The sequence below is a fragment of the Plodia interpunctella genome, chromosome 12 (genome assembly GCF_027563975.2).
Source record: "Plodia interpunctella isolate USDA-ARS_2022_Savannah chromosome 12, ilPloInte3.2, whole genome shotgun sequence".
Taxonomy (NCBI): domain Eukaryota; kingdom Metazoa; phylum Arthropoda; class Insecta; order Lepidoptera; family Pyralidae; genus Plodia; species Plodia interpunctella.
In genome coordinates, this window is record NC_071305.1 from 2,620,570 (window position 1) to 2,647,471 (window position 26,902).

At 35.0% G+C, this 26,902-nt stretch overlaps 2 protein-coding genes across 4 annotated transcripts; both read right to left on the reverse strand.

Annotated features, from left to right (window-relative positions):
- Nucleotides 1-85: 85 nt before the first annotated feature.
- On the reverse strand, nt 86-12,698 carry pdgy (pudgy). 3 transcript variants are annotated; one of them, XM_053752907.2, is made up of 9 exons: nt 12,552-12,698; nt 9,290-9,509; nt 8,548-8,758; nt 6,461-6,823; nt 5,496-5,696; nt 5,225-5,346; nt 4,057-4,218; nt 2,870-3,040; nt 86-1,502 (listed from the first exon to the last, which is right to left on the reverse strand). In XM_053752907.2, the coding sequence occupies exons 2-9, from the start codon at nt 9,497-9,499 to the stop codon at nt 1,209-1,211; spliced, it is 1,734 nt and encodes a 577-aa protein (XP_053608882.1). In that variant the 5' UTR covers nt 9,500-9,509; nt 12,552-12,698; the 3' UTR covers nt 86-1,208. The 3 variants fall into 3 exon arrangements, with proteins under 3 accessions (XP_053608882.1, XP_053608884.1, XP_053608883.1); XM_053752909.2 differs by having other exon boundaries at nt 5,496-5,681; nt 12,552-12,697; XM_053752908.1 differs by lacking the exon at nt 12,552-12,698 and adding an exon at nt 12,062-12,203.
- Nucleotides 12,553-26,551, reverse strand: LOC128674407 (uncharacterized). The gene is made up of 8 exons (XM_053752906.2): nt 26,244-26,551; nt 23,800-24,007; nt 21,046-21,408; nt 20,311-20,496; nt 19,655-19,776; nt 18,828-18,998; nt 16,324-16,500; nt 12,553-15,687 (listed from the first exon to the last, which is right to left on the reverse strand). Exons 1-8 carry the CDS (start codon nt 26,472-26,474, stop codon nt 15,397-15,399), a joined length of 1,749 nt encoding a protein of 582 aa, XP_053608881.1. The 5' UTR covers nt 26,475-26,551; the 3' UTR covers nt 12,553-15,396.
- Between the last annotated feature and the right edge of the window lie 351 nt (nt 26,552-26,902).

Sequence of the window (26,902 nt, forward strand, 5' to 3'; positions counted from 1 at the left end):
GGTGTTCTCTTGCCATTTCTTGTTGAATCCTTTGAAATCCCCATGAAAATCCTCTTTTTTTAAACATATAATAATAATACGCAAGTTTATTTTAGAAAATATATTCACAGTCATAACAAAAATAGATTTATCGAAATTATAATATAATCAAAAAAGATTTTATTTACAACATCAATTTATTACAATTTTTGAAATATTTTGGTTTCACAAAGATTGAGCGATATTTACGTATATAAACAGTAAAAATATACAAAATAATATTCTTAGATTATTAACAGTATATATACCGAGTACCTACTTAAAAAATTCATTGCAATTATTATTATTTTTCAATTGCAAACTTCCTATTTTATCCCAGTAGTATTTACCTGTACCTACTAGTATGCACTTAGAAATAAAATGTTTTTTTTTCTTAAAAATAACTAGTAAATAATAAAAAAATAGTTTAATTGTGGCCTTAAGCTTTGAAACGCCATTCGTATTGTTTGAAACCCTAACAGTTGCACCAGTCAACTTTGACGTTAACTTTAACCTATGCAGAAAAACGAAAAATACGCTAATTAGTCGAAATGTGTGGTGCAGCGGTGCGCAGGTGAAAGTCAAGTTCAAATTTGACTGGTGCAACTCACCCTGTTTTAAGTAAATTTTAACGTCATTAAGGCGATACATAACTGCACACTAGCGCCACCATCACATTTAATTACCAATTTGTTTTGTTTATCAGCGAAAACTAAAAAATCCTCTTTCCAAATTATTTCTACACTAGATAAAGGAATTTATTGCAAAGTAGCGTACTACACACCAAAGCCGCCGACCCGTCGACATATGTCGTCAACTTTTTGTCGACATATGGTTTTCTTTCGACATAGGCCGCGGTCGGGTAGTGTCGGCGTGTCGGCGGCTTTGGTGTGTAGTGCGCTTTATAGTTTTCCATTACACAATGTAGTCACAGTATACTATAAATGTTTTAGTAGCCACGTTTTCCGTATGTTCCTCCTCACTCTGAGCTAACGTTACTTTTACTATAGCTACCAATAATCTATTTGCGAAAGCAAAAAAAAAAAACATTTTAATAAATTATACATTTTGCTTGTTCTACTAGGTACCAAATCAAGAGGGGGTTATCGATTCGTAACACTAGTATATGTATATTTTCCGTAATTCGTCATCACCTTTGGTCTTAATATTTGTCTGTCATAATTTCAGTCTTAAGAACAATATTGCGCCTTCAAGTCTTTCCTCAAAATCTTGCCAGCCGAGCTCTTCGGTATACTATCAAGAAAGACCACGTCCTTAATATTTTTATACGGTGCGACTCTCTCATTGACGAAGGCACATATATTCTGAGTATCAGCTTTCTGCCCCGGTTTTAGGACCACGAAAGCTTTGGGTGCTTCGCCGTTGTGTGGGTGCGGCACTCCTATTACCGCTGCGTCGTTGACCGCAGGGTGGTCCCGTAGGACCCCTTCTAACTCGGCCGGTGGTACTTGGAAGCCTTTTACCTGAAATCATTAATAAATAATAATTATATTAGGACTAGTATTTTTTAAACTTTAGTACATTCAATTGCACTATTAATAAGGGGTCTTAGAAAGAACACTTTTCACCCGTCGATTGCGCAGAATCGAGCACAATAGCTAAGCAATTATTAGACCGGCGTATTAGCACCGGTTCGTTCGTTAGACATTATTGTAGCTGGCGTTTCGACCAACTTGCAATCACAGTGGTTGCATTACACGACATTTTAGAAAACGAGTTATCTTTTCAGGGGTCAGTTTGCATGTTTTTTTTATAGTACAGTGTAGTATAGTGGGCGAACGCATGCAGTACACCTGATGGTAAGCAAACACGCAGCCCATTGACACTGGCAACCCGATATGGTCACCGGTGCGTTATGCCTACTTATATGCATGTAAATATCTTTATACAATCACTAGCCGCCCGTCCCGACTTCGCTCGGGTAAAACATAATAAATTATATACCTAAACCTTCCTCAGGAATCACACTATCTATTGATGAAAACCGCATGAAAATCCGTGTAGTAGATTGTGAGTTTATCGCGAACAGACAGTCAGATGCGGCAGAGGATATTGTTTTATAATATGTAAGGATAACTCATTATCTTATCAGATATCGAGGTGTAGAACCATTCTGTGACATAAATACTGTCAAATGTTGGCCTATATTGATGAACTTTTCTTCTCGCTTTGAGAAATAACCCTATTAGGAGGACATAACCGTATCTCTAATTTGAGTTTTCAGGAGTATTCCCAGAAACTCCTTCGCGTTGTATACAATCGACAGGTATTAAACGACTGGGAAATAAAAAAGGTATGTGCTCGTTTAATACCTGTCGTTTAATATATAAATATTCTGTTGTAGGTTTTATTTTGTACTTTACTACTATATAAACTTTGTTTGTAATCCTGCACGACTGTTTGACGACCTCGGTGGCGCAGTGGTAAAGTGCTTGCCTCTAACCGAGAGATCCCGGGTTCGATGGAAAATGATCTTTTTCTGATTGGCCCGGGTCTTGGATGTTTATCTATATATGTATTTGTTACAAAATATAGTGTCGTTGAGTTAGCATCCCATAACACGCAAAGAACACTCAAGTCTCGAACTTACTTTGGGGCTAGCTCAATCTGTGTGATTTGTCCTAATATATTTATTTATTTATATTGTCAATAAGAAGAGGAAAATAGATGTTGCTGAAATATACTCTGCTTATATTTGTTTAAATATGTCGTTTTATTGCCAATTATATTAAGTTTTATGCCAGCAGCAGAATGTAACAGACAAGTACATCATATTCGCAGAAAAATATTCCCTGGATGTAATATGATCGTTTTCACCTCTAATTCCTACCTTGATGAGCTCCTTCAGCCTGTCCGCAATAGTGACTACTCCCCTGTCATCTATAGTCGCCAGGTCTCCGCTCCTGAACCACCCGTCTGCGGTGAAACTCTCGATGTTCGCTTGAGGGTTGTCCTTGTATCCGCGCATCACCTGCGGCCCTTTGATCAGGAGTTCACCTGTCTGGAATCGTTAGTTCACCAGCATAATCAGGTTAACAATTGCGCGGACGCATGACTGCTATAGCAGTAGTAACAATTAAACTTCTTTTTTTACAGACGCACAGATTAAGGTGTATATTCAATTCGATTGAATTCATATTGGATTTATTACAAATCATATTGTATTTAGCTAGCTATAATATACTGAAGGGCTACCACGAAACATATAAATACTAACGTACGCATCTCTTTTTCCCATATGGTGTACGGATCGTGTAAAAAAGTGAGAACATGTGGACGCAATGACGTGCTACTACTGTTTTGTGTTTCATGGTAGCCCCCTGTTTACAAATAACATGCCTACTACATGTTTACAATATTCAATGTCATCCAAATAAAACGTGTACATACAAAATTTCAGCAGAATCTGTTAAAAATGTCTGCTTCAAAATGGTGCAATTCCATATATTACGAACAAACATAGTTACAGACATATTTGTACATTCATTTCAAGTTAAATAAATGCTTGTAATCCTAATTCTTAATAATATTATTGACGACCTCGGTGGGGCAGTGGTAAAGTGCTTGCCTCTGAACCGAGAGGTCCCAGGTTCGATCCCCGGTCGGGTCATGATGGAAAATGATCTTTTTCTGATTGGCCCGGGTCTTGGACGTTTATCTATATATGTATATGTTATAAAATATAGTATCGTTGAGTTAGTATCCCATAACACAAGTCTCGAACTTACTTTGGGGCTAGCTTAATCTGTGTGATTTGTCCTAATATATTTATTTATTATTTATTATAAATGCGAATGTATAAGTTTGTTTGTTACCCCTTCACGCTTTGTATATACTCAACTCCTATTGAAATGTTGCATACATGTAGTTTGAAGTATAGAGAAGGACCTGTCATAGGGTACCATCCATCCAAGAAAAAATAACTATTCCCGTGAGAAATTTACGTGGGTAAAAAAGCTAGTAATTATATATATCCTGCACGAACGGAAATATAAGTTAGCTACTATACCTACATACCTCATTGGGCCCTAAGCTCTTCAGATCATTGTCCACAATCTTGAGCTCCGTGCTGGGCACGGGATGACCCACGGCAGCGAACTCGTCTGACCCGTTCTTTGGGAAACAGACCACGGGCGAAGTCTCTGTCAGGCCGTACCCTTGCCTGTAGTCTAATTTACGCTGAAAATAGATAGAAAAACATATTAAATTTACAATTAAGTATAACAGAATGGCTTTAGGCTTTATTTATGCCGGCTCCAAACTGTCGTCGAACGCAGTTGTCAAACTTTGGCGGATCCGTTATACAGTGCGTTTTCATTGCGATAAATAAAAGCACTCATACTAACTACGCAATGTTCACGTACTCACGTCGGCGTGTGTCTGAGTTCGGCGACAGTGTGGACTGGTATGACCACAATAAAAGTTTGAGTCAAAAATTTAATTTTTGTAAAAAATATTCTATTTAATTCTTTTCCAATGGAATTCATTTAACATTCGCGTCGGCATGTGTCTGATTTCGGCTATAGTGTGGAGTTGGCATAAAAGACTTCCACAAATATCATTTGAAATCAGCTTGTGTCCAGCAGAGATCATCTTGATATAGGTATTATCTAAAAGTACTTAAAAAATACGTACCCAAAAGTTATTTATCAAACACTAGATGTTGCCCGGGGCTTCACTCCCTTGGGAATTTTGAGATAAATTATAGCCTGTAGCAATCTTGGATAATGAACTTTTTTAATGGTGAAAGAATTTTTGAAATCGGTTCGGTAGTTTCTGAGAAAACCCGCCTCAAACATACAAAACTCACAAACGCTTACCTCTTTATAATAATAGTATAAATTGCTCTTGAAATATGTCAGGCGAAAACGATTTTCAAATGACAATTATATTGTCTAGTTGCAATGTGTGGCCAAAACTTCGTGTAATGACACATTGACACTCAGAAACGACCTTTTGAGAGTTGGAAAACATTTGGCCGAAACCCATCTCTGGTTGTAGATGAGTGATGTGTGAGTGAAGTGATGAGATGAGAGATGAGTATTGGTATACTCCCTTCAAGGCAGCTGCGTGAGAAGACATGAGCAATTTTCTCTCTCTCAGCATGTTTCCGGTTTCTTACTCAACCGTTAAGCGTCGGAGCCCATGACATCAGCAACATTAGAGATATAAACACGAAGATTACCTGGACTTTTTCACACAATCGCCTGACGTCTGACGCTGCGCAAGGCGCCGCTCCGCTGATCACTACGTCCAGGTATTGGTACACTGCCTTCGAGGCTGCTGGGTGAGATGACATCAGCAACACTGGAAATGACGAGAAGATTTATTATAGCTAACTGGTACTCATATGCATAACTGGTTGTATCCTTAGGAATATTCTTTCCAAATCATTTCCGTAGGCACACTAGATAGACAATGTCGAATTAATTTTAGAAAAGCATAAAATCGCTTACGTATTGGTGGAGCTAGGAACAATATATTCGTCCTGGACTTCTGCAGTGACTGCAAGAAGACGTCAGGCTGGAACTTCGCCAGGGTGACCAGCTTGGCGCCGGCGGACATTTTGTGGAACATGATCACTGACGCCCCATAGATGTGGAAGAATGGTAAAATCCCCATTACTGCGTCCTGATGAGAGTCTGGAATGATGATAGCTGTCCTATTTAATGGCATATTGTTTTCTCGAATTTGTCCCATTGTGATAAAAAAATACTATATTACAAAAATAAATTTGCTAATTAACAGTTATATTGACGAGTTAGCGCGTCTAGACCTCTGTCTCTCATATGAGTATTTTCCCGGTTTCTTCCTCAATCATTGAGCGTCGGAGCCCAGGGTCCTATTTTTCTGTCTCCACTTCGCACAATCGTCGGTAAAAGACTTCATGTATTATACCGTAATACTTATTGTAAATCATAGCGAGTTTCGGTAAGAGAATCATCTGTGCTGAATACACAAATTAGCATATACTTATTATATACTAGCTGCGCCCCGGGGCTTCACTCCCGTGGGAATTTCGGGATAAAAAGTACCCTATCTTAATCCGGGTTAATGTTCAATGTTATTCCGAGTTATATTTTATTTTTTTGTCTAATTATTTAATACTGTTAAGTTTACTGCACCCTCTTAGTTTACTTGTGTCTCTTTCCATCCAAAGGTTGGCTGGATGAAATTGCATTAGCGATAAGTCCGCCTTTGCACTCATTATGTTTGAATATCTTGTTGTAACTGTACTCCTTTGTAAATGGTGCAATAAAGAGTTTATCCTTCTATCTATCTATCTATATTCTACCCGCACACCAAATTTCATAACAATCCGTCCAGTAGATTTTCCGTGAAAGAGTAACAAACATATACACATACATCCTCACAAACTTTCGCATTTATAATATTAGTACATAGAATTGCGTAAAATTACCTGTAGTATCATTATGGCATCTTATGAGCGGTTCATTAATTTGTTCACAATTAGCTATAATATTCTTGTGCGATAATTCTACCCCCTTCGGTAGTCCTGTTGTACCACTAGAGTAAGGGAGAAAGCAAATATCATTCGTACTCCTTCTAACTGCTTTCAGACATGACGTGTCCACACGCGGGTCTTCGGTTAATTCGTTAAAAATAATAGTCCCATCTGGTAGTTCGTCTCCGTTAGTTCTTATTACGATGACAGGAAGGTCTATTTTGGCAATATTGAATGCACTTTTGATGACTGGTACTATTTCAGGTAGGGTGACTACAATTTTAGCGTTGGACAGTAACAGCTGCCTTTGGACTTCATCTGGAATCAAAAAAGGTAAACCATAAAACGAGTGTATCGATAAGTAGATACCATTCTCCATCTCCACATTTTAATACTAGCTTTTGCCCGAGGCATTGCCCGCGTCAATTTCATACGTCCGCTAATAAATTATTATTGTCCATATCTCGGGTTCTATGCGAAGTATCGCGATGAAACTTATACCAGATTTTACATTAGACCATCCCCTATATATCTGTGAAACTCGCATCAAATTTTATACAGTGGTTTTTGCGACAAAAATTCTAAAAAAAACATTGTTTTAGCCTTCTATAAAGACCCTCGTATTTGTAGTTAAAAATAGGAAATTTATATGAAAAGACAGACAGCCCACTTACAGTTTTATTAAGTTACACAACAGACTATCTAGCGTCAATTACACTTAATCAGTTAATAGTCTCAAAGGTCGATGCATGTTAATCCACATGGTAAGTTGGCGTGAACGATAACATTACAACCACCTACATTATAAAAGTTATCATGCATATAGTAAATGCATACACTTATTTATTTCATACATATACCATACAATTCAGTAACAATAATATAACTAATGTTAAACAAAATCCTCTGCCGCGCCTATATGTCTGTTCGCGATAAACTCAAAACCAACCACACGGATTTTCATGCGGGTTTCAACAATAGATAGTGTGATTCCTGAGGAAGGTTTAAATGTATAATTCGTTATGTTTTTACGCGAGTCAAGGCGGGACGGGTCGTATATAGATACATAATTTTCACTACAAACGTTTACCGTCGTTCTAGTTTCCTAATGCGATGTGATAACCAACAAAATCATTAAAGGTGTTACTCAACTGTTCTATACGAGCTGCTCGTGTCGTAATGGAATAAATTTAGCGGGAACCACGTGATCATACTGTCTATGATGAGTAGAAATTAAATGATGACGCTCTGTGCCCTTTTGGCGGGCAACACTGGTTGTTTATTAACCAATCTGGATCATTCCATTTGGTATTGCAATGACAAAAAATATAATCATTAAAATCCGCTTTCTTTCAAAAAATACTTATAGTTCATTATAAGCATCAAAAACGGTTAATTAACTTTTTTTTTTCAATATTTTATTCCTCTTCTCTTTTTACCACGTATCCGAAGTCCAAAGCAACTCAGTTGTTGTGTTTATGTTATATGTTCGTGTTATTCTTCTTCATAGTCGTATTCCTCATGGCTGATGATCGTGGTCATTACGTAGAATGAAACACACACAACAACTTTCTTGGCATTATTCATGGTGTGGTTTGCCATTGCCTTCTCCATTTCACACACAAGTTAATAATAATCAACCAGTGTGCAGGTTTCCTCACGATGTTTTCCTTCACCGGAAGCAAGTGGTGGTCGATGAAAACTACTATATAAGAGTCAGATTTGTATACAAACTCATGTGGCACGAGTAGGATTCGAACCTGGGACCTTTCCTTTTCTCCTGGGACCTTTTTAATCCACAGGCGGGCGTCTTAACCATTACACCACCACCACTTCTTTACGTGTAGTTAAAAATGTATATTAATAAAAATAAAAATAAAAATTTTACAACTTCCGTGACACTCAAAAAAAAAGGCATGTTCTACTTACTGCTTAAATGCTGCAGAAAAAACAAGAAAACCGTGAGGAATAATAACATATATATATAATTACTGTGTGTACAAATATAACACTCCCATTTTGAAAGTCGGTTGAATACTTACGAGCAGTGTAGATAGGGTTTATCGTGGACACCACGCCGCCGGCCTCCAGGATTCCCAACGCAACGAGCGGGAAATCTGGAATATTCGGCAACATCACGGATACCACGTCGCCGTCTTCAATTTTAAACTTGTTCCGGAGGTTTGCGGCGAAGGCGTTTGACAGCTTGAAGGTTTGCTCGTAAGTGTAACCTCTGCCGGTTACAGCACATACCTGGAATTCACAAAATTGTATTTGACTAGATGTTGCCCGGAGATTCGTTTCCGTAGGAATTTTGAGATAAAATATAGCCTGTAGCAATTTTGGATAATTAAACTTTTTAATGGTGAAATAATTTTTGAAATTGGTTTGGCAGTTTCGGAGATTACCCGCCTCAAACTTACCAACACACAAATGCTTACCTCTTTTAATCGTTAGATTGTATATAGAATAATAGGTACATGCCAGTTGGACGAAAACAGCTAGAAAAGTGTACTCACAAAAAAATCACTGAATTTCAAAAATGTGGCTGTGATTTTTGACCCAAATCCTATCTGGCGTCATACTTGTTTGGGAATGATATTGTGGCCTATCAGCTGCCAAAGACTATAAGACACATATTCGCTTCCTACAATAGACTGGTTCTATTCTAAGACGGGACCACACACCAGTCTTTTAAGATGCATATTTCTTCTTTCCTTTCTTAACACTGGTGTCAGACTTAACTTAAGTCGCCTAAAGACATAAACTTGTAAAGGTACTTACAGCCGCAGTTCTCTCCGGCCATTTATCAAGATTCTGGAAGATATATTCGTTCAATGTTATATTTGGTAGGTCCACGTTTTTGAACGGTGACTTGACGATCCTGTCGCTGGTCCAGCCACTGTTTCTTCTAACACTCGCTGAGGCGTATTTTGAACTCTGACATAGTGTTTCTAAAGTTCTTTTTACTTTGAACAAACTTTTGGAAGACATGTTTTGCTATCTGGAAAGAAGAGAAAATTTATATCAGTGACCATGAGAAGTTTAAAACGACATCTGACGTACAGAGCAATCTCTCTCTCTTTCTCTCATCTTCTCTTGTTTCCAGTTATATTCGCGGCCGTAGGCCGCTTCGAAGGTCCTCGTAAAAATTCGTCTATTGATTTTAATCATTCGCCTGTGATTTTACAACCAGCTTGATATCGACCCTCTTTTGGAAAACTGTTGTTCCTATCAGCAGTTTAATATAAAAATATTATAAGAAAATCGACGCTCAACGGCTAAAGAAGCGACCAAGAAAACGTTCAGATTAAAGAGAGAGATACCTACTGTTATTGATAGAAAAGATAAAGCATACTTTGTCTCGTTCTGTCAATGCCAAATTTTGTAAAGTGCGATAGTGACAGACCTACGTTATCTATTTTACTTACGAATAAGACTGTATGTCATCTTGCATTCATTAATATTTGAACTACCTTGTGTACCTAGAGCAAATCTTATGAACACACAGATTACAATTAAAAGTTTCATCACACTTCAAGAATAAAATAAGGAAACATAAAAAAGACAAAGGAACATCAATTTCCTTATAAAGATAAATATGCAACAAGACAATAATATGTACAGTCTGCTGAATATCAAGTTCAGCACAGTTCTCTGTGTAGTCGTTACAGGAGCGAATTTGGAACATAAAATACAGGTTGTTGGCAGTACAATTGCACTGATAGTCGAGTCAGCTGTGAAGATATGATCAGCCGGCTAAAAATACACATGAGTGTAAACATATGATAATATTATTTACATGTAATGGCAAAGTACAAACTTGATTTTTTTCACTGTTATTCAACCTTGAACGGTATTTTGTTGTATCGTATAACAAATTTGCTAAATTATTAACGTAAATTCAAGTACTTACTAAACGCAGTTCTTAAACAAATGCGATTGTTTCCACTCGTTATTTATTAAAAAAAACAATTAAAAACATCCAATTGAATTAAGAACAAATATTGAATCTAATTTGCTTACACGTAGGTTTAGTCTTTATCATTTCGGCTAGACATACTTGCCTTTACTATGTACACCTACTTAGATATTCTTATCTCTGGTTATATCTCAAGTCTTTTATCATCACTTATCATAAAAACATGTATTATTCTTAAAAAACATGTTTTACTCTAAAGGAAACGTTATGTAAACGGATTCGGAGTCGATTTCAAATATTTATTTTAAACATTTACTTTTGTGTCAAAATGTATAACAAGCAGAATATTTTGTGTTGTTTTCTGTATTCCTTACGTATATTCTTCATAGTCGTATTTCCTCATGGCTGAGGATTGTGGTCATTACGTAGAATGATGCACACACAGCAACAGATTTCTTGGCAGTTTTAATGGAGTAGTTTGCCATTGCCTTCTCCGTTTCACACACAAATTAATAATCAACCAGTGTGCAGGTTTCCTCAGGATGTTTTCCAACAGCAGTAGGTGGTTGATGCAAATTACTATATATGAGCTGTGTAGAATTGTCTGCTGTGAAGTCCTCTTCGTGTTGGCACCCAAAGAAACTACAAACTACTAACTTTGGGTTCTATTTGGGTATGGCCTCCCACTAGGTGCAGACTACCACGAAAGCAAATTCAATTCCAAACAAGATCCTGTCCTATCCATTTTAATACACATATACCTACGTCAAACTCTTTCTTCCGAGATTACAGCGGCCTTGCAAACAACATATATGTAGGTGCTTACCAACTAACCCGTCAGTTAATAATAATCGAAATCATGTCAGATAAAAGGCCCATAGCGAAGCCCAATCTTATTGTGATAAGAAAATGAACATCTGATAAGCATCCTTCTTAAAAACAAAGTGTGTTATGTCAGCCTAATATTAGTCTATCCCATTCATATACAACAATATGAAATTCTGGACTATCGTTTGTGCATTGTTACAGTGCCAGTTAAAAATCAGCTGTTACTCCCAGTGGGTCGCGTTTAGCTGAGCTGCAGGCTTACCATCAACTTTTACAGAACGATTCCAATGCAACTCAGTTCAATTTAGGAATCTAAAATGAATCGCATTCATATAAAAAATTAATTTGATGGTATGAATTTGCGATGCAGTTCAGTTTAGGTCGCAATGTGGATCGCGTTAAAAGAGATCATGGTAAGCAGTCATTTTGTACAGTGGGCCACACAAATGCTTGTTTAATTTTTTAGTTTGTTTTTTTTTTCTTGTACCTAAATCTTGTGTTACAGAATAAATAAAAATAAAATTTTATTATTTCTATTCTCACAACCAGCAATGTTTGACTTTTGCCAGGGCGAAAAGAAATGGCCATTTCTTATAGAAGTAGTTACCTACAATACATATATTAGGTAAGTTTTATTACACATAACTAGATTGTTTGTAATATTTGGCGTGCCTCTTCATAAAGGATGCCTTTAAATGAAACAATAAATAAAAAATTTAATTATACATAAAAGTATATCCAAAATGCGCTATTTTATTACTGAAAATTTCAGTAGAATGAAAAAAAAATATTGAGTAAGTACTTACCACAGTAAATGGCCTTTGGTACTACCTACCTATGCGATCATCGCGCGTCGAGTTCTACTAGTCGATTAATTAGGTATTAATCATACGACATACATAATAGGTACATATGTAAATAATAAGTTAGTTATATGTTACAAGGTTGTACAAAACCATCAATAACAACTTTTGACATAGTAAGTACCTACCTACTTAAGTAATACGCACATTATCACCTTAAAACTTGAACTATGTTAATTATAAAACGAATGTGTGTACCTAACAACAAACAACAACAAGAACGCCCAGAACAACTTATTTACGTCGAATTTAAAAATTAAATGCCAATAGACTCAAAACAACTCTTTAACAACTATATTAGTTACACTCGTAAGTACCAAAACAAACACACTATTAAGCCTACTATCCTCCCGGCCACAACATTGTGTTTGAATAATTTTAATGTAATAAAGCAACTTAATTCTTTAAAAATCTTATAAACAAAGAATAATACCTGAATAATGCTCCGTACACTTGATAACAACGAAAAGTATTCACTTTCAATGAACCTTGAAAGACACTTTTAGTTCGAGAACGGAATTAATTCGAATATGGAACGTGATGCGTCGCTGGCTATTGCCAGTACACTGGCGGACAGAGTAAATACAGTGGACACAAATATGCGCGACGTAACAAAGAACCGGTATTTTATATCATTGACTGAACATTAATTTTCTTGAAGTAAATAAACAAAGCCCTACTTAAAATGACTCTTTTTTATGTAATTTACATTATATTAATGATGATAATTTACTAAAGACAGGTCTTAGATTAATAATTCTAAATTCTGCGAGTCAGGTATGTAAGTATTAATGCTATAAGTATGTACTTATTGAATAACAATCAAACTAGGTACCAACTGCTCCTAATCTAGAGGGGAAAGTCTGATTTTTGATGCTCATTCACGCAAAAACAAGTTGAATGGAATTTATTTTTCATTAATTTATTTATCCCTGTAATATTTATGGAGGTAAATACTTCCACTACTTACCTACAAAAAACTGACAATTATACATATAGGTAGTGAAGATTTTGTGTGCCTACCTAAGTAAGTAATTATTGTGATTATGGGACCCAGACTGCAAAACAGCAATTAACTTTACAAAATTTTGGATATCTGCCGCTGTACCAATCTCATGCGCATTTTTCAAAAGTTAATTGCTTGTAAATTTCCATCATTCATGAGGCTTGGCAACCAATAAGATAAGAATATCGGATTGTATTCAGATACACATATTTAATCTTATCAGAACATTCTGCAATTTTATGCTCAACGCAGCCATAAGCACGAGTCCCATTCAGGGCAATGAGTTCAGACTACTGATAGGTATTTTACAACCAAATTAATATTTTACAAGCTTTTATTTAGTTTCACCTTTCCCGATGTTTTGTAATAAAATCTTGCAAGTTACATTTCACCGCCAGCTGAAATTTTCCACGTAGTCGCTTCAGTTACCATGACAATCCATTATTATGATAAGCATAACCTACGATGCACCCAGGATCGGCTCCCGAAAACGAAAGAAAAGTCCGTTAAAAATTGTATTAATCTTTCGAAGGCACTGACCGTCTTTAAATTTAAAATGATACCACACTTATAACCTACTATAGAGTAATAGATTTCTCTTCGGTGTAGCATATGCCTTAAACCAGCATATTATGTGGCCGTACAAATCAAAAGAGACCTTAAGGCGACTGGCACTTAGGTCTTTATTGCCGTTGTTCGAATACAAAACAACGGCAATAATGGCGTAAGTGCCGGGCGTCATAAGGTCCCTTTTGATTTGGACGACCACATATGTCCACATACAACATAGGTAGATACCGCAATCAAAACCGGTGGTTACGTAATGTTTCGTTTTCGTGTTAAATTAGCTAGGTGCCACAAGTCAACAACAGTGAACTTAGCTGCAATTGGTCAACTTTATTGGGCCCTTTATATTTCTCTCTCGCTCTTGTGTTTATTGAAATATTGTCGTTTTTTTATATCCATTAAGGAATAGGTAGTATTACTTGTAAACCGGTTTTTATTTAATGATCACTTTTCGCCTCTTACTACACGAATATAATTTTGTCGGAAAAACATTTTATAGCTAAAATTGTATCATTACAGGGCCACTATATTTGCTACTGTCTACAAATAATAAATTAGAATAAGCGTGAAATGGTAAAAATAATAATACTGAAGTATTATGATTATTACGTACATTAGTAAATATTTTAAAACAAAAAAAAAGAATTAACTATAACTTGTGAGTCACAAGTTTTAAATTAGCTATATGGTAGCTACATGGTATCCATCACGTATTGATAATTCAGCACGCCTAAGCATATTTAAATAGCTAAGTTTTTATAAGACTCAAACCGTCTAAACTTTCGATAATTTTGGTCACCCGCGAAAAAATTATGGTCTTAAAATAATAAAAATCTTTTACTTTCTTCTATGTACTAATGACACTTTCTATATATCTACTTTCTTTCTCAGTTTGATTCATTATTGCTTGTGAAATGTTTGCTAAGAATATTTCTTAATCTGGTCCTTCGAGTCGGATGACAGACGTTCCGTTTTGTACATTTATTGTTTTAAAATAAAAAGCATTTCTGATAAATAAAAAAAATATATATTTATAATAATTTTAGTTCTTGGTGTGTAGTTAAAAATATTAATCACAACATTCCGTCCATTTTATAATACAAATTCAAATTTAAAAAATCTTATAAAACCTATCAAAATTTCCTATCTATTTAATATTAATCGTGCTCTGTCTACTTCGTGAATGATAAAAGTGAAAATATGACAATAAGGGTGAATTGCACCGTCAAATTTCACGTTGACTTAAACCGGCGTGCCGCTGACGTGTGTTGCATTTTTCACGTTAAAGTTAACGTCAAAGTTGACGGTGTATCACTCCACGAACACTGAAAAACTAAATATTACCATTTCAACCACATTCTTTTTTGCGATTCTTATCTCGTGGTCCCATTTTGTTGTAACTATCCCAGCCTGATGATTTTACTTCCTCCATACCGTAATCATGTACTAATTTTCCGATCTTCTTACCGTATACTAACGGCCCATCCCGGCTTCGTTCGTATAAAACCATAATAAGTCACACCTAAAACTTCCTCTTGAAAAAATACTTACATCTATACTAGTTGCGGTAACCACTTACCACCAGGTGGGCCGCATGCCCGTTTGCCTGCTTCATAGCTAGAAAAATTGACTAGTGCTTTAAACAGAACGGTTAGCGAAAAGAATTTGTGAAGTTACTTGAAAATCAAAACTACTTTTTCCTAAACTACGCATACATTTTCTTCAAGTCCCTCCTCAAAATCTTTCCCGACGCAGTTTTGGGTATTTCATTCACAAACACAACCTCTTCGATCTTCTTAAACGAGGCCACTTTATTCGCAACAAACTGCTGCAGTTCCTCCGAAGGTATTTTGGCATCTTTCTTCAGAATGACGAAAGCTTTCGGAGTTTCTCCATAGAACTCGTGAGGAACACCTATGACTGCCGCTTCGGCTACCTTCGGATGAGAACGAAGGATACTTTCCAATTCAGCTGGAGCTACTTGAAGACCTTTGACCTGTAATGTAATATTTAACCTTTAACCTGCATTTCAATACTGTTTTCGTGTTAACAGAAATACACGAGATACAAGTAAAAAATATGTTAACAATGTACGTATATATTCATCTTAGAAAAATAACTAATCAACACGTACCCATACAGTACTATAATTTTCATAAGTCGCCTCGGCAATATCCGGTGACATAACGCAGGATCAAACTAAATAGAAACATCAAAGACCTTATTGTTACTACTAAAGATTTAAAGCAAATCTCTCTCACTCTCTCACTCTAAATACTTTTGTTTAGATATTATCCAATAACTAACAGGGTTGGCGCGCTATGATTGGCGCTATGATTGGCTAAATTGTTTTCGCACGATGTAAGAAATTTTAATCTTACTAACCTAACTTAAAAGTGATGTTACTTAAAATTCGATATATCTACTTGAAAATAACGAATTCTGTCGCAGATAATTTTCCGCCCTATTTTAAACATAACAGATAGATATGTTTAAAATAAGGTTTATTTTAAACATAATAATATATGTTTAAGATAATGTGGAAATTTATCCGCCATAACAAAAATCCCCTCAATAAAATACCCAATTTTTACCAGCCCATTAGGAATAAAATTTTAATTTCTGACCATACCTTAATTAATTCTTTGATTCTATCAGTAATCTTGAGACCATGTCCAGGCGTGTCGTTGTAGTATCCAAGGTCACCAGTTTTGAAGAAACCGTCTTCTGTAATACATTCTTTAGTTGCTTCCTCATTTTTATGATAGCCTTTCATTATTATTGGGCCTCCAACGCATATTTCACCAGACTGAAAGTAAATAATAACCACCTTTATAATATTAGTCCATATATCTTTCTCATAGGCTAACACTTGTTAATGTTAGAAAGTTATAAATAAAATTACATAATTCCACAAATAAGGCCGCTAAATCGTTGATTGTACAGGATGATATCAAACGCAAAACCTCTTAAAGTCTACTTGGGTACATCAAAACAAGCAACTTTTATTCTACGACTTTTAACGATTAGTAGTATTGTTTTCATATATAAAAAAAATAATCTATTTTTCATCTAAAAATAAATATCTTAAAAAACAAAAGAAGAATGAACATAGTTCATAGTCAACCTACAAAATCTGCATTTGCATTTAATCAAAACCCTAGATTGTTATCATACTTATATAAACTCTCAATCCTACCATATATGTAAACAAATATTAATATCTTGGTTACAGAAACTTTCTTACGAGGAAACTGAAGCACTCCTAACTCCGGTAACCTAAAATCTATAGTCTTCTTGAATTTTGTTTTCAATATAATGTATGTAATTAAAAATTGATTTTATTTTACTTCTTGTAGAATAAAATAATATTATATAACTAAATAATGAATAAACGTTTTAGTTAATAAATATGAATGAATAAATAAATAAAAAAAAAATAAATATTATATACTCTTATATCAAATGTATATTATATTTGTTATGAAAGTTTTGCCATTTGTTATAGAAGAGCGGGACTCACCAGATACAGGTTTTATTAACTTAAATGGTGAGACCCTGCTACTTACCTGTACCGAAATTTTTTGTAATGAATAAATGAATGAATGAATTTTTCGATGACATCTAACTCTATGTAATAGCCAAGCAACACGAGACAGTACAGCAGTAGCGTTATGTAGCCGAATCGAACATGGAGGTAACGTTTTATAGAAACGACATGAAAACTAAAAAGGAAAATATTTGTATTTATTACGTTTAGACAAAAGTTGTAGAACAAAAGATGTTGATCTCTATGTACCTTATGTGCCTTTGGAAGATTATGCGTTAGATACCAGTAACCCTGTAAGTATATAAGCTAAACCTGACATTCAAATCTCACGACTGTTTGCTCTGTCGGTACAGTTTACTGTATCAGTATGCATACTGTATGTATACAGGATACTCCGTGATCAGTACGGACAAGGCCTTAATTACAATATACTTTATCAGTATCCATAATTCCATACATGCAAAGATGCTCACCACTAGCTTTTGCATTTGTTAAATGACATACTTTAAACTGTCTCAGGACATATTTTTTTCTATTTCGTTGATCTATGGGTCTAGGTCATCAAACGCGGAAATTTGGTAAACTAGCGCAAACATCAGTGCTCAAGGTTATGGTTAAATGTATGGTCTACGGCCTTATCCTTAACCTCAAAAACATGTTTACGAAATCTTTTAAGGTCGCATGTGATATCTAGATCTAGTAGTATTAGTGTACTAAAGGCAACGAGTACGCGGCAATCTCTGATAATGACTATCAGTCGTCGGATTTTATAAAATACAGATAAAATGATGAAGAAACATACCACTTCAAAACATGTCAGTCAAACAGGTTCAAAAAAGCATACATTAGAGCTAGCCTAGTAGCTAGATTAGGACTACAAATTCGAGCTAAATTCGAGCAACACTAGTCTATATTATACAGTCTAATTTTAACAAACTAGCAAGCAGTCCCGACTTCGCTCGGATGAAACTATAGTAAATTATACACAGAAACCTTCCTCAGCAATCACACAAATATTTAAAAACACGCAAATCTGTTGAGTAGTTTTAAAGATCAAATCATACAGAGACAGCAGTGGCTGTCTAGCAAGAATCTAAAATGATCTTTTTCTGATTGGCCCGGGTCTTGGATGTTTATCCATATATGTATATGTTATAAAATATAGTATCGTTGAGTTAGTATCCCATAACACAAGTCTCGAACTTACTTTGGGGCTAGTTCAATCTGCGTGATTTGTCCTAATACATTTATTTATAATTATATGAAGTGATCATACAATAAAGTGACAATATTGATAATGCTTCGATGTTTATGTAAGTGAAAACACTTTAATGCACCAAAATACAAGATACGATTTTGAACAAGATAATAAGAAAGATGTACGTAGGTACAATAGAAGTTTTGAAAATAATAATGAAATGAAAAAAATCTGGAATCGAGCGGGTTCGTGCTCTTATATGTGCAGATAGACTGGGGCGTGGGTTCAATTCCCGCTCGATTCCAGAACTTTTCATCTCATTAATATTATCAAAATGAAGTTAAAAATTATGTGTGGCATGTACAACAAGTCTATTTAAGAAGTTTACCTGTCCTATGGGCAAATTGTCCCCACTGATAGGATCGACAAATTTGATCTTGACCCCAGCCATGGGCGCGCCGCTACAGTCGTAGTCCACAATCTTGGCTCCTATGAAACATACCGTGGCTAATGAGGTCGTCTCTGTGGTTCCGTAGCCTTGTGAGAATTCTAGATTGTTCTGCAAATAAAAAGATAGGTAGATTGTCATTTATTTTTTTCATCCATTCTAATCGCACCGTTTATGTTAAGTATTAAAATTACAATGTGTTCTAAGCTTAAATAATTTTCACATATCATATTCTTTCGTCAGTGGCCAAAGTAATATAAATGCGGGACGAATATTTATTAGATGTTTTATAAAACAATTCAATTTTTGTACTTCACTTTTGTATGTAAATTATTTCCAAAAAAAAAAAAACTAAAATTAGCTATATGGTTTTCCAAAAGTCGTGCCCAATAAGAATCCTGACTACTCATAATCTCGTGACCCCAATCATTATTATTATAAATGTGAAATTGAGTTTGTTTGTTACCTCTTCAGGCTTTCGCATTGAAGATTAGTTACTAGTAAACCAATTTTCTTGAAATTACGCATACATAATTAGTTTTCTAACTACGTTATAGTTACTTAGTACTTACCAGGAGCTCGGTAGGTTAGGTAGTAATAATAATTAAAACATACAATTTTCTAACTTGATAATGTGACGTTACAACAGTAATTTTTTCAAATTAAGAACTAGTATGCTCGAAAAAATTTCTGCTCCCGTGGAAATATTGACGGGGGCGTGGCTACGAGTCAAATAAATAAAATTTATTAACTTTAAATGTACATACATTACTTTTTTCTAAAATAGCTTCGGCATCCGAAGCGGCTAGAGGCGCCGCGCCGCATATCACTCGCTTGACTTTGCGGAAATGTTCCGAAGTTACGTCTGGATGTTTCCCCAATAATATTGCTGAAATTATCAGTCTTGTGTTACCAAAACCAGAATTGGACAAAATATAATTATACAATAGAATAAATATTATAATTATTAGACAACAATTTGTAAACTGTAATGAAAATGGTAATTAAACAGTGACTGCCAATACAGTGCAACACAGTTCTAACTGAACCAGGTTGTTTACGATCTATGTATAAATTGTTAAAACTTTTGATTAATCTTACTAATATTATAAATGCGAAAGTTTATGAGGATGTATGTTAACAATAATGCTGAAAATGAAGGTTGCTAGACAGAGAAGAAGAGAGAGACTAAGGAAAAGATGGTTGTACTTTATGAGGGAGGATGAAGGAGTTATGAGTGGACGTATGAGAATGACAGCAAACATAAACTTGTGGAGAGAAAAGATATATCGCGCCGACCCAAAATTATGGCAAATAGTAAGGAAAATGTTTATGAGTTAACCTGAAGCTGACATTTCGGTTTATGGCGATGAAAGCAACCATAAAGACACTCAGATGAGAGAAAGAAGGATAGATAACTCACCGACAGGAGGCACAACATACAATAGCGTGACATCTTGAGTCTTCAAATGATTCAAGTACAAGTTCGCAGAAAATGAAGACAAAGTGGTCAATTTACAGCCTTTAGAAAGATGGCCGAAGAGTGTAACTATCATTCCGTATATGTGGTAGAACGGCAGAATGCATGGTACTATGTCTTGGAAACTACCTGAAAAAATACACAAATAGTATATATTATTTACCTATAAAGTTTTCGTCCCCCTGACTACGAGGTAACAAATTGGCCTATGGAAGTTGCTTACATGTTGCATTTGCTAGAAAAGAACTAGGTAACAGTTTCCAAACAGCTGAACACACATTTTACAACCAGAGCTAAGAATCGCACTCACACACATTAAATTCTCCTTCTAGAACTAGATCGATTTTGATCTAGTTCAGACAGATACAGACACGTTAAACTTATAACTGCCACATTCTGTCGCCGGGGGTTAACAACACTCAATGATAAAATCCAAATATTTGAACGACATCCATTTAAAATTTTTTCAATGGTTTTTGAAGAAAAGGTATTGATATTTACATCATGAAATTAAATCTAACTTAGAAAACATGTCCAGAACTGTAGAAGTATAAATTCTAATTAAATTGAAAATAATTAAAAAATAAAACTAAATTGGTAAGTATAATTAAAATAACTACCAGTGCCTGATACAATAATTGCAGGATAATTTCGTGAAAATATAAAGTTTGTACTTACTACAAGCTAATTCAGGGAAACAATTTTCTTTTCTCTCCATTATATCCACAGCTGCCAGGATATTCTTATAGGTTATTTCCACACCTTTGGGTAAGCCAGTAGTCCCACTTGAGAACGGAATTATCGCCAGGTCATCTTCTTTCCTCTCAATTTTATCCAATAGTGTATAATCTGCTTTACCATTTTCAGCGATTTCAGAATATTTTATAGTGCCATTTGGCGTTTTAGTATTTGGTTGTTCTACTATTATAATTTTTGAGTCGTTTCTTGCTGTTTTCAAACCTTTCACTACTGAATCGTAGCACTCTGGTGATGTTACAACAAGTTTCGGCTCTGCTATTTTTGCATGATGAGATACTTCGACTGAAAAAGTATACGTAGGATATTTTACACAAGGAGATGCTTTGGAGCGATGAAGGGGAGACAAAGGTTCGAATCATACTCGTGTACTACATTAATTTGTATACCAATAGAATCATGTATCGTAAATTTCATGTGCCGGTTTCACATTATACCAGCTCGCCGAAATTGGTGGATTCGGCATATATTGCCTACTGGTTTTTCTTTGAAGTAAATAAAAGCACTAAAAACTAAGTTGTTGTTTTTTGCATTCATGCATTCGCGTCAGATGACTTTGGACGTCTTGAGTCAAATCTGACACCAACAGAGATTAATATAAACGGTTTAGCTTTTGCCCGGGAAAATATACCTCGATTGGACCAATAAGAAGAAAAGTAGTTATTAATTTCAATATTTCTATTTATTCTCCCCAAAGAAATTACCTAACAGCTAAGTACTTAACTTTATCTTTCAATGCGATATTAAAGTATTACAAAATTTATCACCTCATTTTTATCAAAAGCATATTTATCACCGACTTATATTAAAGATATGGTAATCTACGTTTGTGGTATTGAAAGTCGATCCAATAGATCGACTGTCAATACCACAAACGTAATCTACGTTGGACTTTGGATATTGATTACTATCAGTGCACCTAGACTGCACTTCATTTATACATATTATCTTCACTTATTTATCAGCCCATATTTCATATATATATATTATACTTATAATGCAAACTACATTATCATAGTGCGCGCGCACTATCATAAATCCGCCATTATGTTACGCGCAACCCGCAAAAATATATCGGTTTGCTTAATTATAATTTATTTCAACTTAAGTTTTATAAACAATGCCGATAAGACAATAAGAATAGTTGAATTGTTTTATTATTCGCGTATCATCGAGCTATCATGACTAAAAGTTGTTTACCGATGTCTTTTGTTATCCTTATCAGGTACTTATTATTTGTGGGTGGTAAAACAGATAAATACCTATGCATTATAAATTGTTTATCATCATGCTATAATCGAAATTGGCCGAGGCAAATCAATTGTTATTAGTACCTACCAAAATGTAAAATTCTGTTTAGAACTAAATGTGAAACAATATTTTGAGATAAAAAAAAATACTTAGCTAAGCTATATCTACTGCCAACTTCCGAAGCGCAGGTGAAGAATTGGCACAAACTACTATCTACCTACGAGAAGAAAATCGCGGGCCGCATTTAGTGAAAAAATAAATTAATTGGTCCAGTCCAAAATCACTATCAATACCTATAGATAAGCATTCTAGAACATACTATATTATTTCAATAGTTTTAATCGGAAAAAATAAAATTAATAAAGTCCATGCGAAGTATGACTTAGCATATATGAATTGATATGTGTTGTAATGTGTTGATGATACCTACCAATGTGTTGATGTCAAAATAAAAATGCTGATAATAATGAGTGCAAATACCCGATAAATATTTCCACTGGAAAAACAAAGGCTTTGAGGACTACACCAAACTGAACATGCATGCATGCATCAGCAAGATATGAGCCCTCTAATCTGAACGCGAATGTTCTGACATCTTCTCTCCACTCTAGGGTTGCCAGATTACATGAAAATCCGGGATTTATCTCGGACTGTGAGTGTTGTCCTATGTCCAGAGTTTCATATTGGAGCATAAAAAGTACTAGTTTTTTTTGCGAAAAACACTATCAAAACCAAATAATATCAAGCCAAATACTCTTAGCGCCAATATAACCAAACTAATAAATATATGTAGAACTGTTTAACAGAGTAAAAAGCAATATTCATATGCTTATCAGCCAACTCGGATCAGACAAAACTATTTCTACAAGCTGTCCCCATAGATATTATCGCTAAATCGTCTGGTATTATTAAATTCACGGAATATAATTAAATAGTGGTATAACTCTAAGACAGCGGTTTTAAAAGATTGGATAGCCATGATGGTCTCACCGAAGATTGGATATCTTCGATGAGAAACGGTATTGTAAGAAGAATTCTAAGGCAGAACCACAACGCAGCTTACAACAGTAAACCACATGCATTTTTGTTTTTACTTTCGACTGTTCGTTTCAGGATTCTAAGAAACCTTGATACAATTTGATATATAATATACTAGATGTTGCCCGTGGCATCGCTCCCGTGGCAATTTTGAGATAAAATATAACCTATAGCAAACTTGGATAATGCACCATTCTAATGGTTCTCCGTTCACCATAATTTTTGAAATCTGTTTGGTAGTTTCGGTGATTACCCACCTCAAATATACAAGCGATTACCTCTTTATAATAATAAATGTGTGTTCGATGTTCGATTCGACAGAGATGTAATATGCAGCAATATACATAAACAGTAATAAACCGTTTTAAATAACAAAAGTCGACTTACACTCCTTGTAAATAGGGTTGATAGTCGCTAAAACGCAGCCGGCCTGCAAAGTCCCAAGGGCTACCACAGGGAATTCTGGGCAGTTGGGCAACATCAAGCCCACCACGTCTCCAGGCTTCAGCCCATACTTGACTAGAAAGGTGGCGAAGTTTGCCGCGTAATTTTGAAGTTTATCATAGGTGTAAGACTTCTTGGTTTCCACGCTTTCCTGAAAGTGATCAAATTCAAATTTCAAATACAACTTAAAATGATACATCACATGTCTTATTGACGTCAAAAAACTTCTATATGGAATTTGATGCAGTTTTTACAGATGTACCTATAGAAGTTGGTCTAACTTGAAATCTGGTATTGGTTTCATTGCGATACGTTGCTTAGAACCCACTTAGAGTTATTACCTGAGAAATTGACAATAATGAGTTAAGTATGCTTCCAAAGTGCAGGTGAAGAAGCGGCGCAACAAACTTCACCGCAGCCCGCAATTTATAACATTGTCTGTATTTTTTTAAGTATCTAGAGATACTTTAAAGAGTATCTAGATACTTTAATGATATATTATTTAGCATTGCATAATTTTTTTTTTCTTATTTTATTAATTCGGAACACGGCCCAGTCTATAGATACAAGTTGGTACAATAATAAGGTCATGTTGACCTCTTAAAAACTTCCTAAAACATTGATATTTATTTAGATTTCCGACAAAATTTATTTACATAATACAGATATTATGCATTGTCTTCAGCCTACGTGTAGTAGGATTTTTTATGCTTTAGATTAATTTGAATTCGAAGCAAATCGACGATAATTATTTTTAGAATAATTAAAGGGACCGTTGAACAACCAATATTTGAATTGAGTATAATAGTTTTGACATTTTGACCCAGGGAATTACCTATTTTACTATATAGAAGTAGGTGGTGGTGTAATGGTTGAGACCCCCACCTGTGGATCGAAAGGTCCCAGGTTTGAATCCTACTCGTGCCATATGAGTTTGTATACCAATCTGACTCATGTAGTTTTCACAGACCACCACTTGCTTCCGGTGAAGGAAAAACATTGTGAGAAAACCTGTACACATGTTGATTATTAACTTGTGTGTGAAATGGAGAAGGCAATGGCAAACCACTCTATTAATAATGCCAAGAAAGTTATTACGTGTGTTTCATTCCATGTAATGTCCACGACCCTCAGTCATGAGGAATACGACTATGAAGAAGAGATATTGTACTCTATATCAGATACATTAAAGGTCAATGTCTATTACACAAATAGCTTAATAAGTAAACATTAATTTAGATGTTTTAGAGCCATGCATGCCCCTTGATCAGTCGTGCTCCGTTGCGACGACGCAACACGTTGTGGCTTATAAGTAGTTCTTTCCTATAGGTTTTGAGTTGACAGTGACATGCACGTTGAAACTTCATGATCAATGTGTTCAATTTGGATAAATATATTATACGATTAGGCATAAAGTAAGTATAGTTCTACCTTCGCAAAAGCCTAGAAGCGTAGCTAGTATACGATTTAGAGTAAATTATACTTTGATTTCTATTTTAAAGCCGTAACCCTTGACTTAGATTCCTCGAGTTGTTTATTGGCCGAGGTTAGTAAAATTGAAGTCATTTTTATGGCTTCCATGATGCGAGTGAGTAGGTAATATTGCAATCTTCTAAATTAGATAGAATAGAGAAAATTATAGTTTCATAGCTATAATTTTGTACGAGAACGAATGTAAACAAACAGTTGTTTATTAACATTTACACAAAGAAATATGAACAAGAATATTAAAAAAATAAGATCGATTTCTCCAACAAAAATAAACTGAAAAGGTACGGTAAGGTTAAAGGTTAAAGTACCTAACTATCTAAAACAGTTGAAGACCATCAATTCCGGATTATTCCACGATTTTTTCGATCAGAAAGACTCTTTTTGTCATGTAGGTACGTAAACTTTATAAGAGCATTAATATCTAGTCGTATGCAAACAATACACGAACAATCAGATAAGCAATCATCATTACTAGACAATAACAACAGAAAAGACCCTCAATTAACATGTTTTGTAAAGAAGCTCATAATTTTGTTAACAACACACAAGGTTTTTTCAAGGCTCGTATAATCATAAAAAATGTTTCGAAGCGATAACCTAGATTGAGATGAAAATTGTATAAGTAAGTATACCTATATATTTTTTATCAAGTTACTAATGGCTTTGCTTCTGTAGGAATTTCCTTATAAATAGGTATGTAAGGCCACAGATTAAATAATACCCCAGGTAAGGCCTTAAAATTAGTGCTAATTTGTCGGATCCAAAACATAAAAACTATAAAAGAGATTTTTTAACTATTTTTTTAAACAGCCCCAAAAAATATTTAGGTAACATCACGATATTTGTATAGGTAAATAATTATGATATTAATTGGAAAAAAAAAATCGAAAACTCACCAATGCGACCAGATTTGCAAACTTCGATTTATCCTTCCACAATCGTTCAGTGAAACTTATTTTCGGTATAATAACATCGGACAATGTTGACTTCAAAATGAACTCGTCCTTTTGTAGCACGGCTGGGGTTGAGAACTTCCTATGCCACTTTATTTTTTTTAATTCGCGCAGGATGAGTTTTCGCGGCAAACCGTGCATTTTGCGCGGGCTAGATGACGTGACTGATTGCATTGAACTGTGAGACGCATTGAGACTATTTCTCGACGACTTAACAACGATTACACGCTAATTAAGGTGCGTGGTGAATGATTACTACACAACCTATTACAATACCTTTTTAAAATACTCTGATAGGAAAATTGAAGTGAATTTTTTAGTGGTATCAAAATCGAGGTTTCAACTAAGAACTAGAATTAAAGAGACGTAAGTAACACATATAAGTACAACATTTTGACAACGTATATGCCGTGATTTATAACTAGCTGGAGTGCTTTATCCCAACGTTTTCCCTCACGCACGATGTAAGTAGCATGAGAATAAAATTAAAAATATTAATTTCACATAATTTACTCGATTTTGAATGTTAATTACTACTATTAGTAACTTACTTCATCACGGTGTTCGCTAAAAGTACAAGTTGTGGTTAATGATAATCATAG

Excerpts from the sequence above, each read along its gene's own strand:
- pdgy (XM_053752907.2), bottom strand. The coding sequence starts at position 9,499 with ATGTCTTCCAAAAGTTTGTTCAAAGTAAAAAGAACTTTAGAAACACTA. Across the intron at positions 8,759-9,289 it reads GGCCGGAGAGAACTGCGGCT|GTATGTGCTGTAACCGGCAG; the intron begins GTAAGTACCTTT and ends TGTGAATTCCAG. Across the intron at positions 5,697-6,460 it reads ATGCCATAATGATACTACAG|CTATCATCATTCCAGACTCT; the intron begins GTAATTTTACGC and ends TAAATAGGACAG.
- LOC128674407 (XM_053752906.2), bottom strand. The coding sequence starts at position 26,474 with ATGCAATCAGTCACGTCATCTAGCCCGCGCAAAATGCACGGTTTGCCG. Across the intron at positions 18,999-19,654 it reads CTATTTTAGAAAAAAGTAAT|AACAATCTAGAATTCTCACA; the intron begins GTATGTACATTT and ends TTTTATTTGCAG. Across the intron at positions 15,688-16,323 it reads GAATCAAAGAATTAATTAAG|GTCAAAGGTCTTCAAGTAGC; the intron begins GTATGGTCAGAA and ends ATTACATTACAG.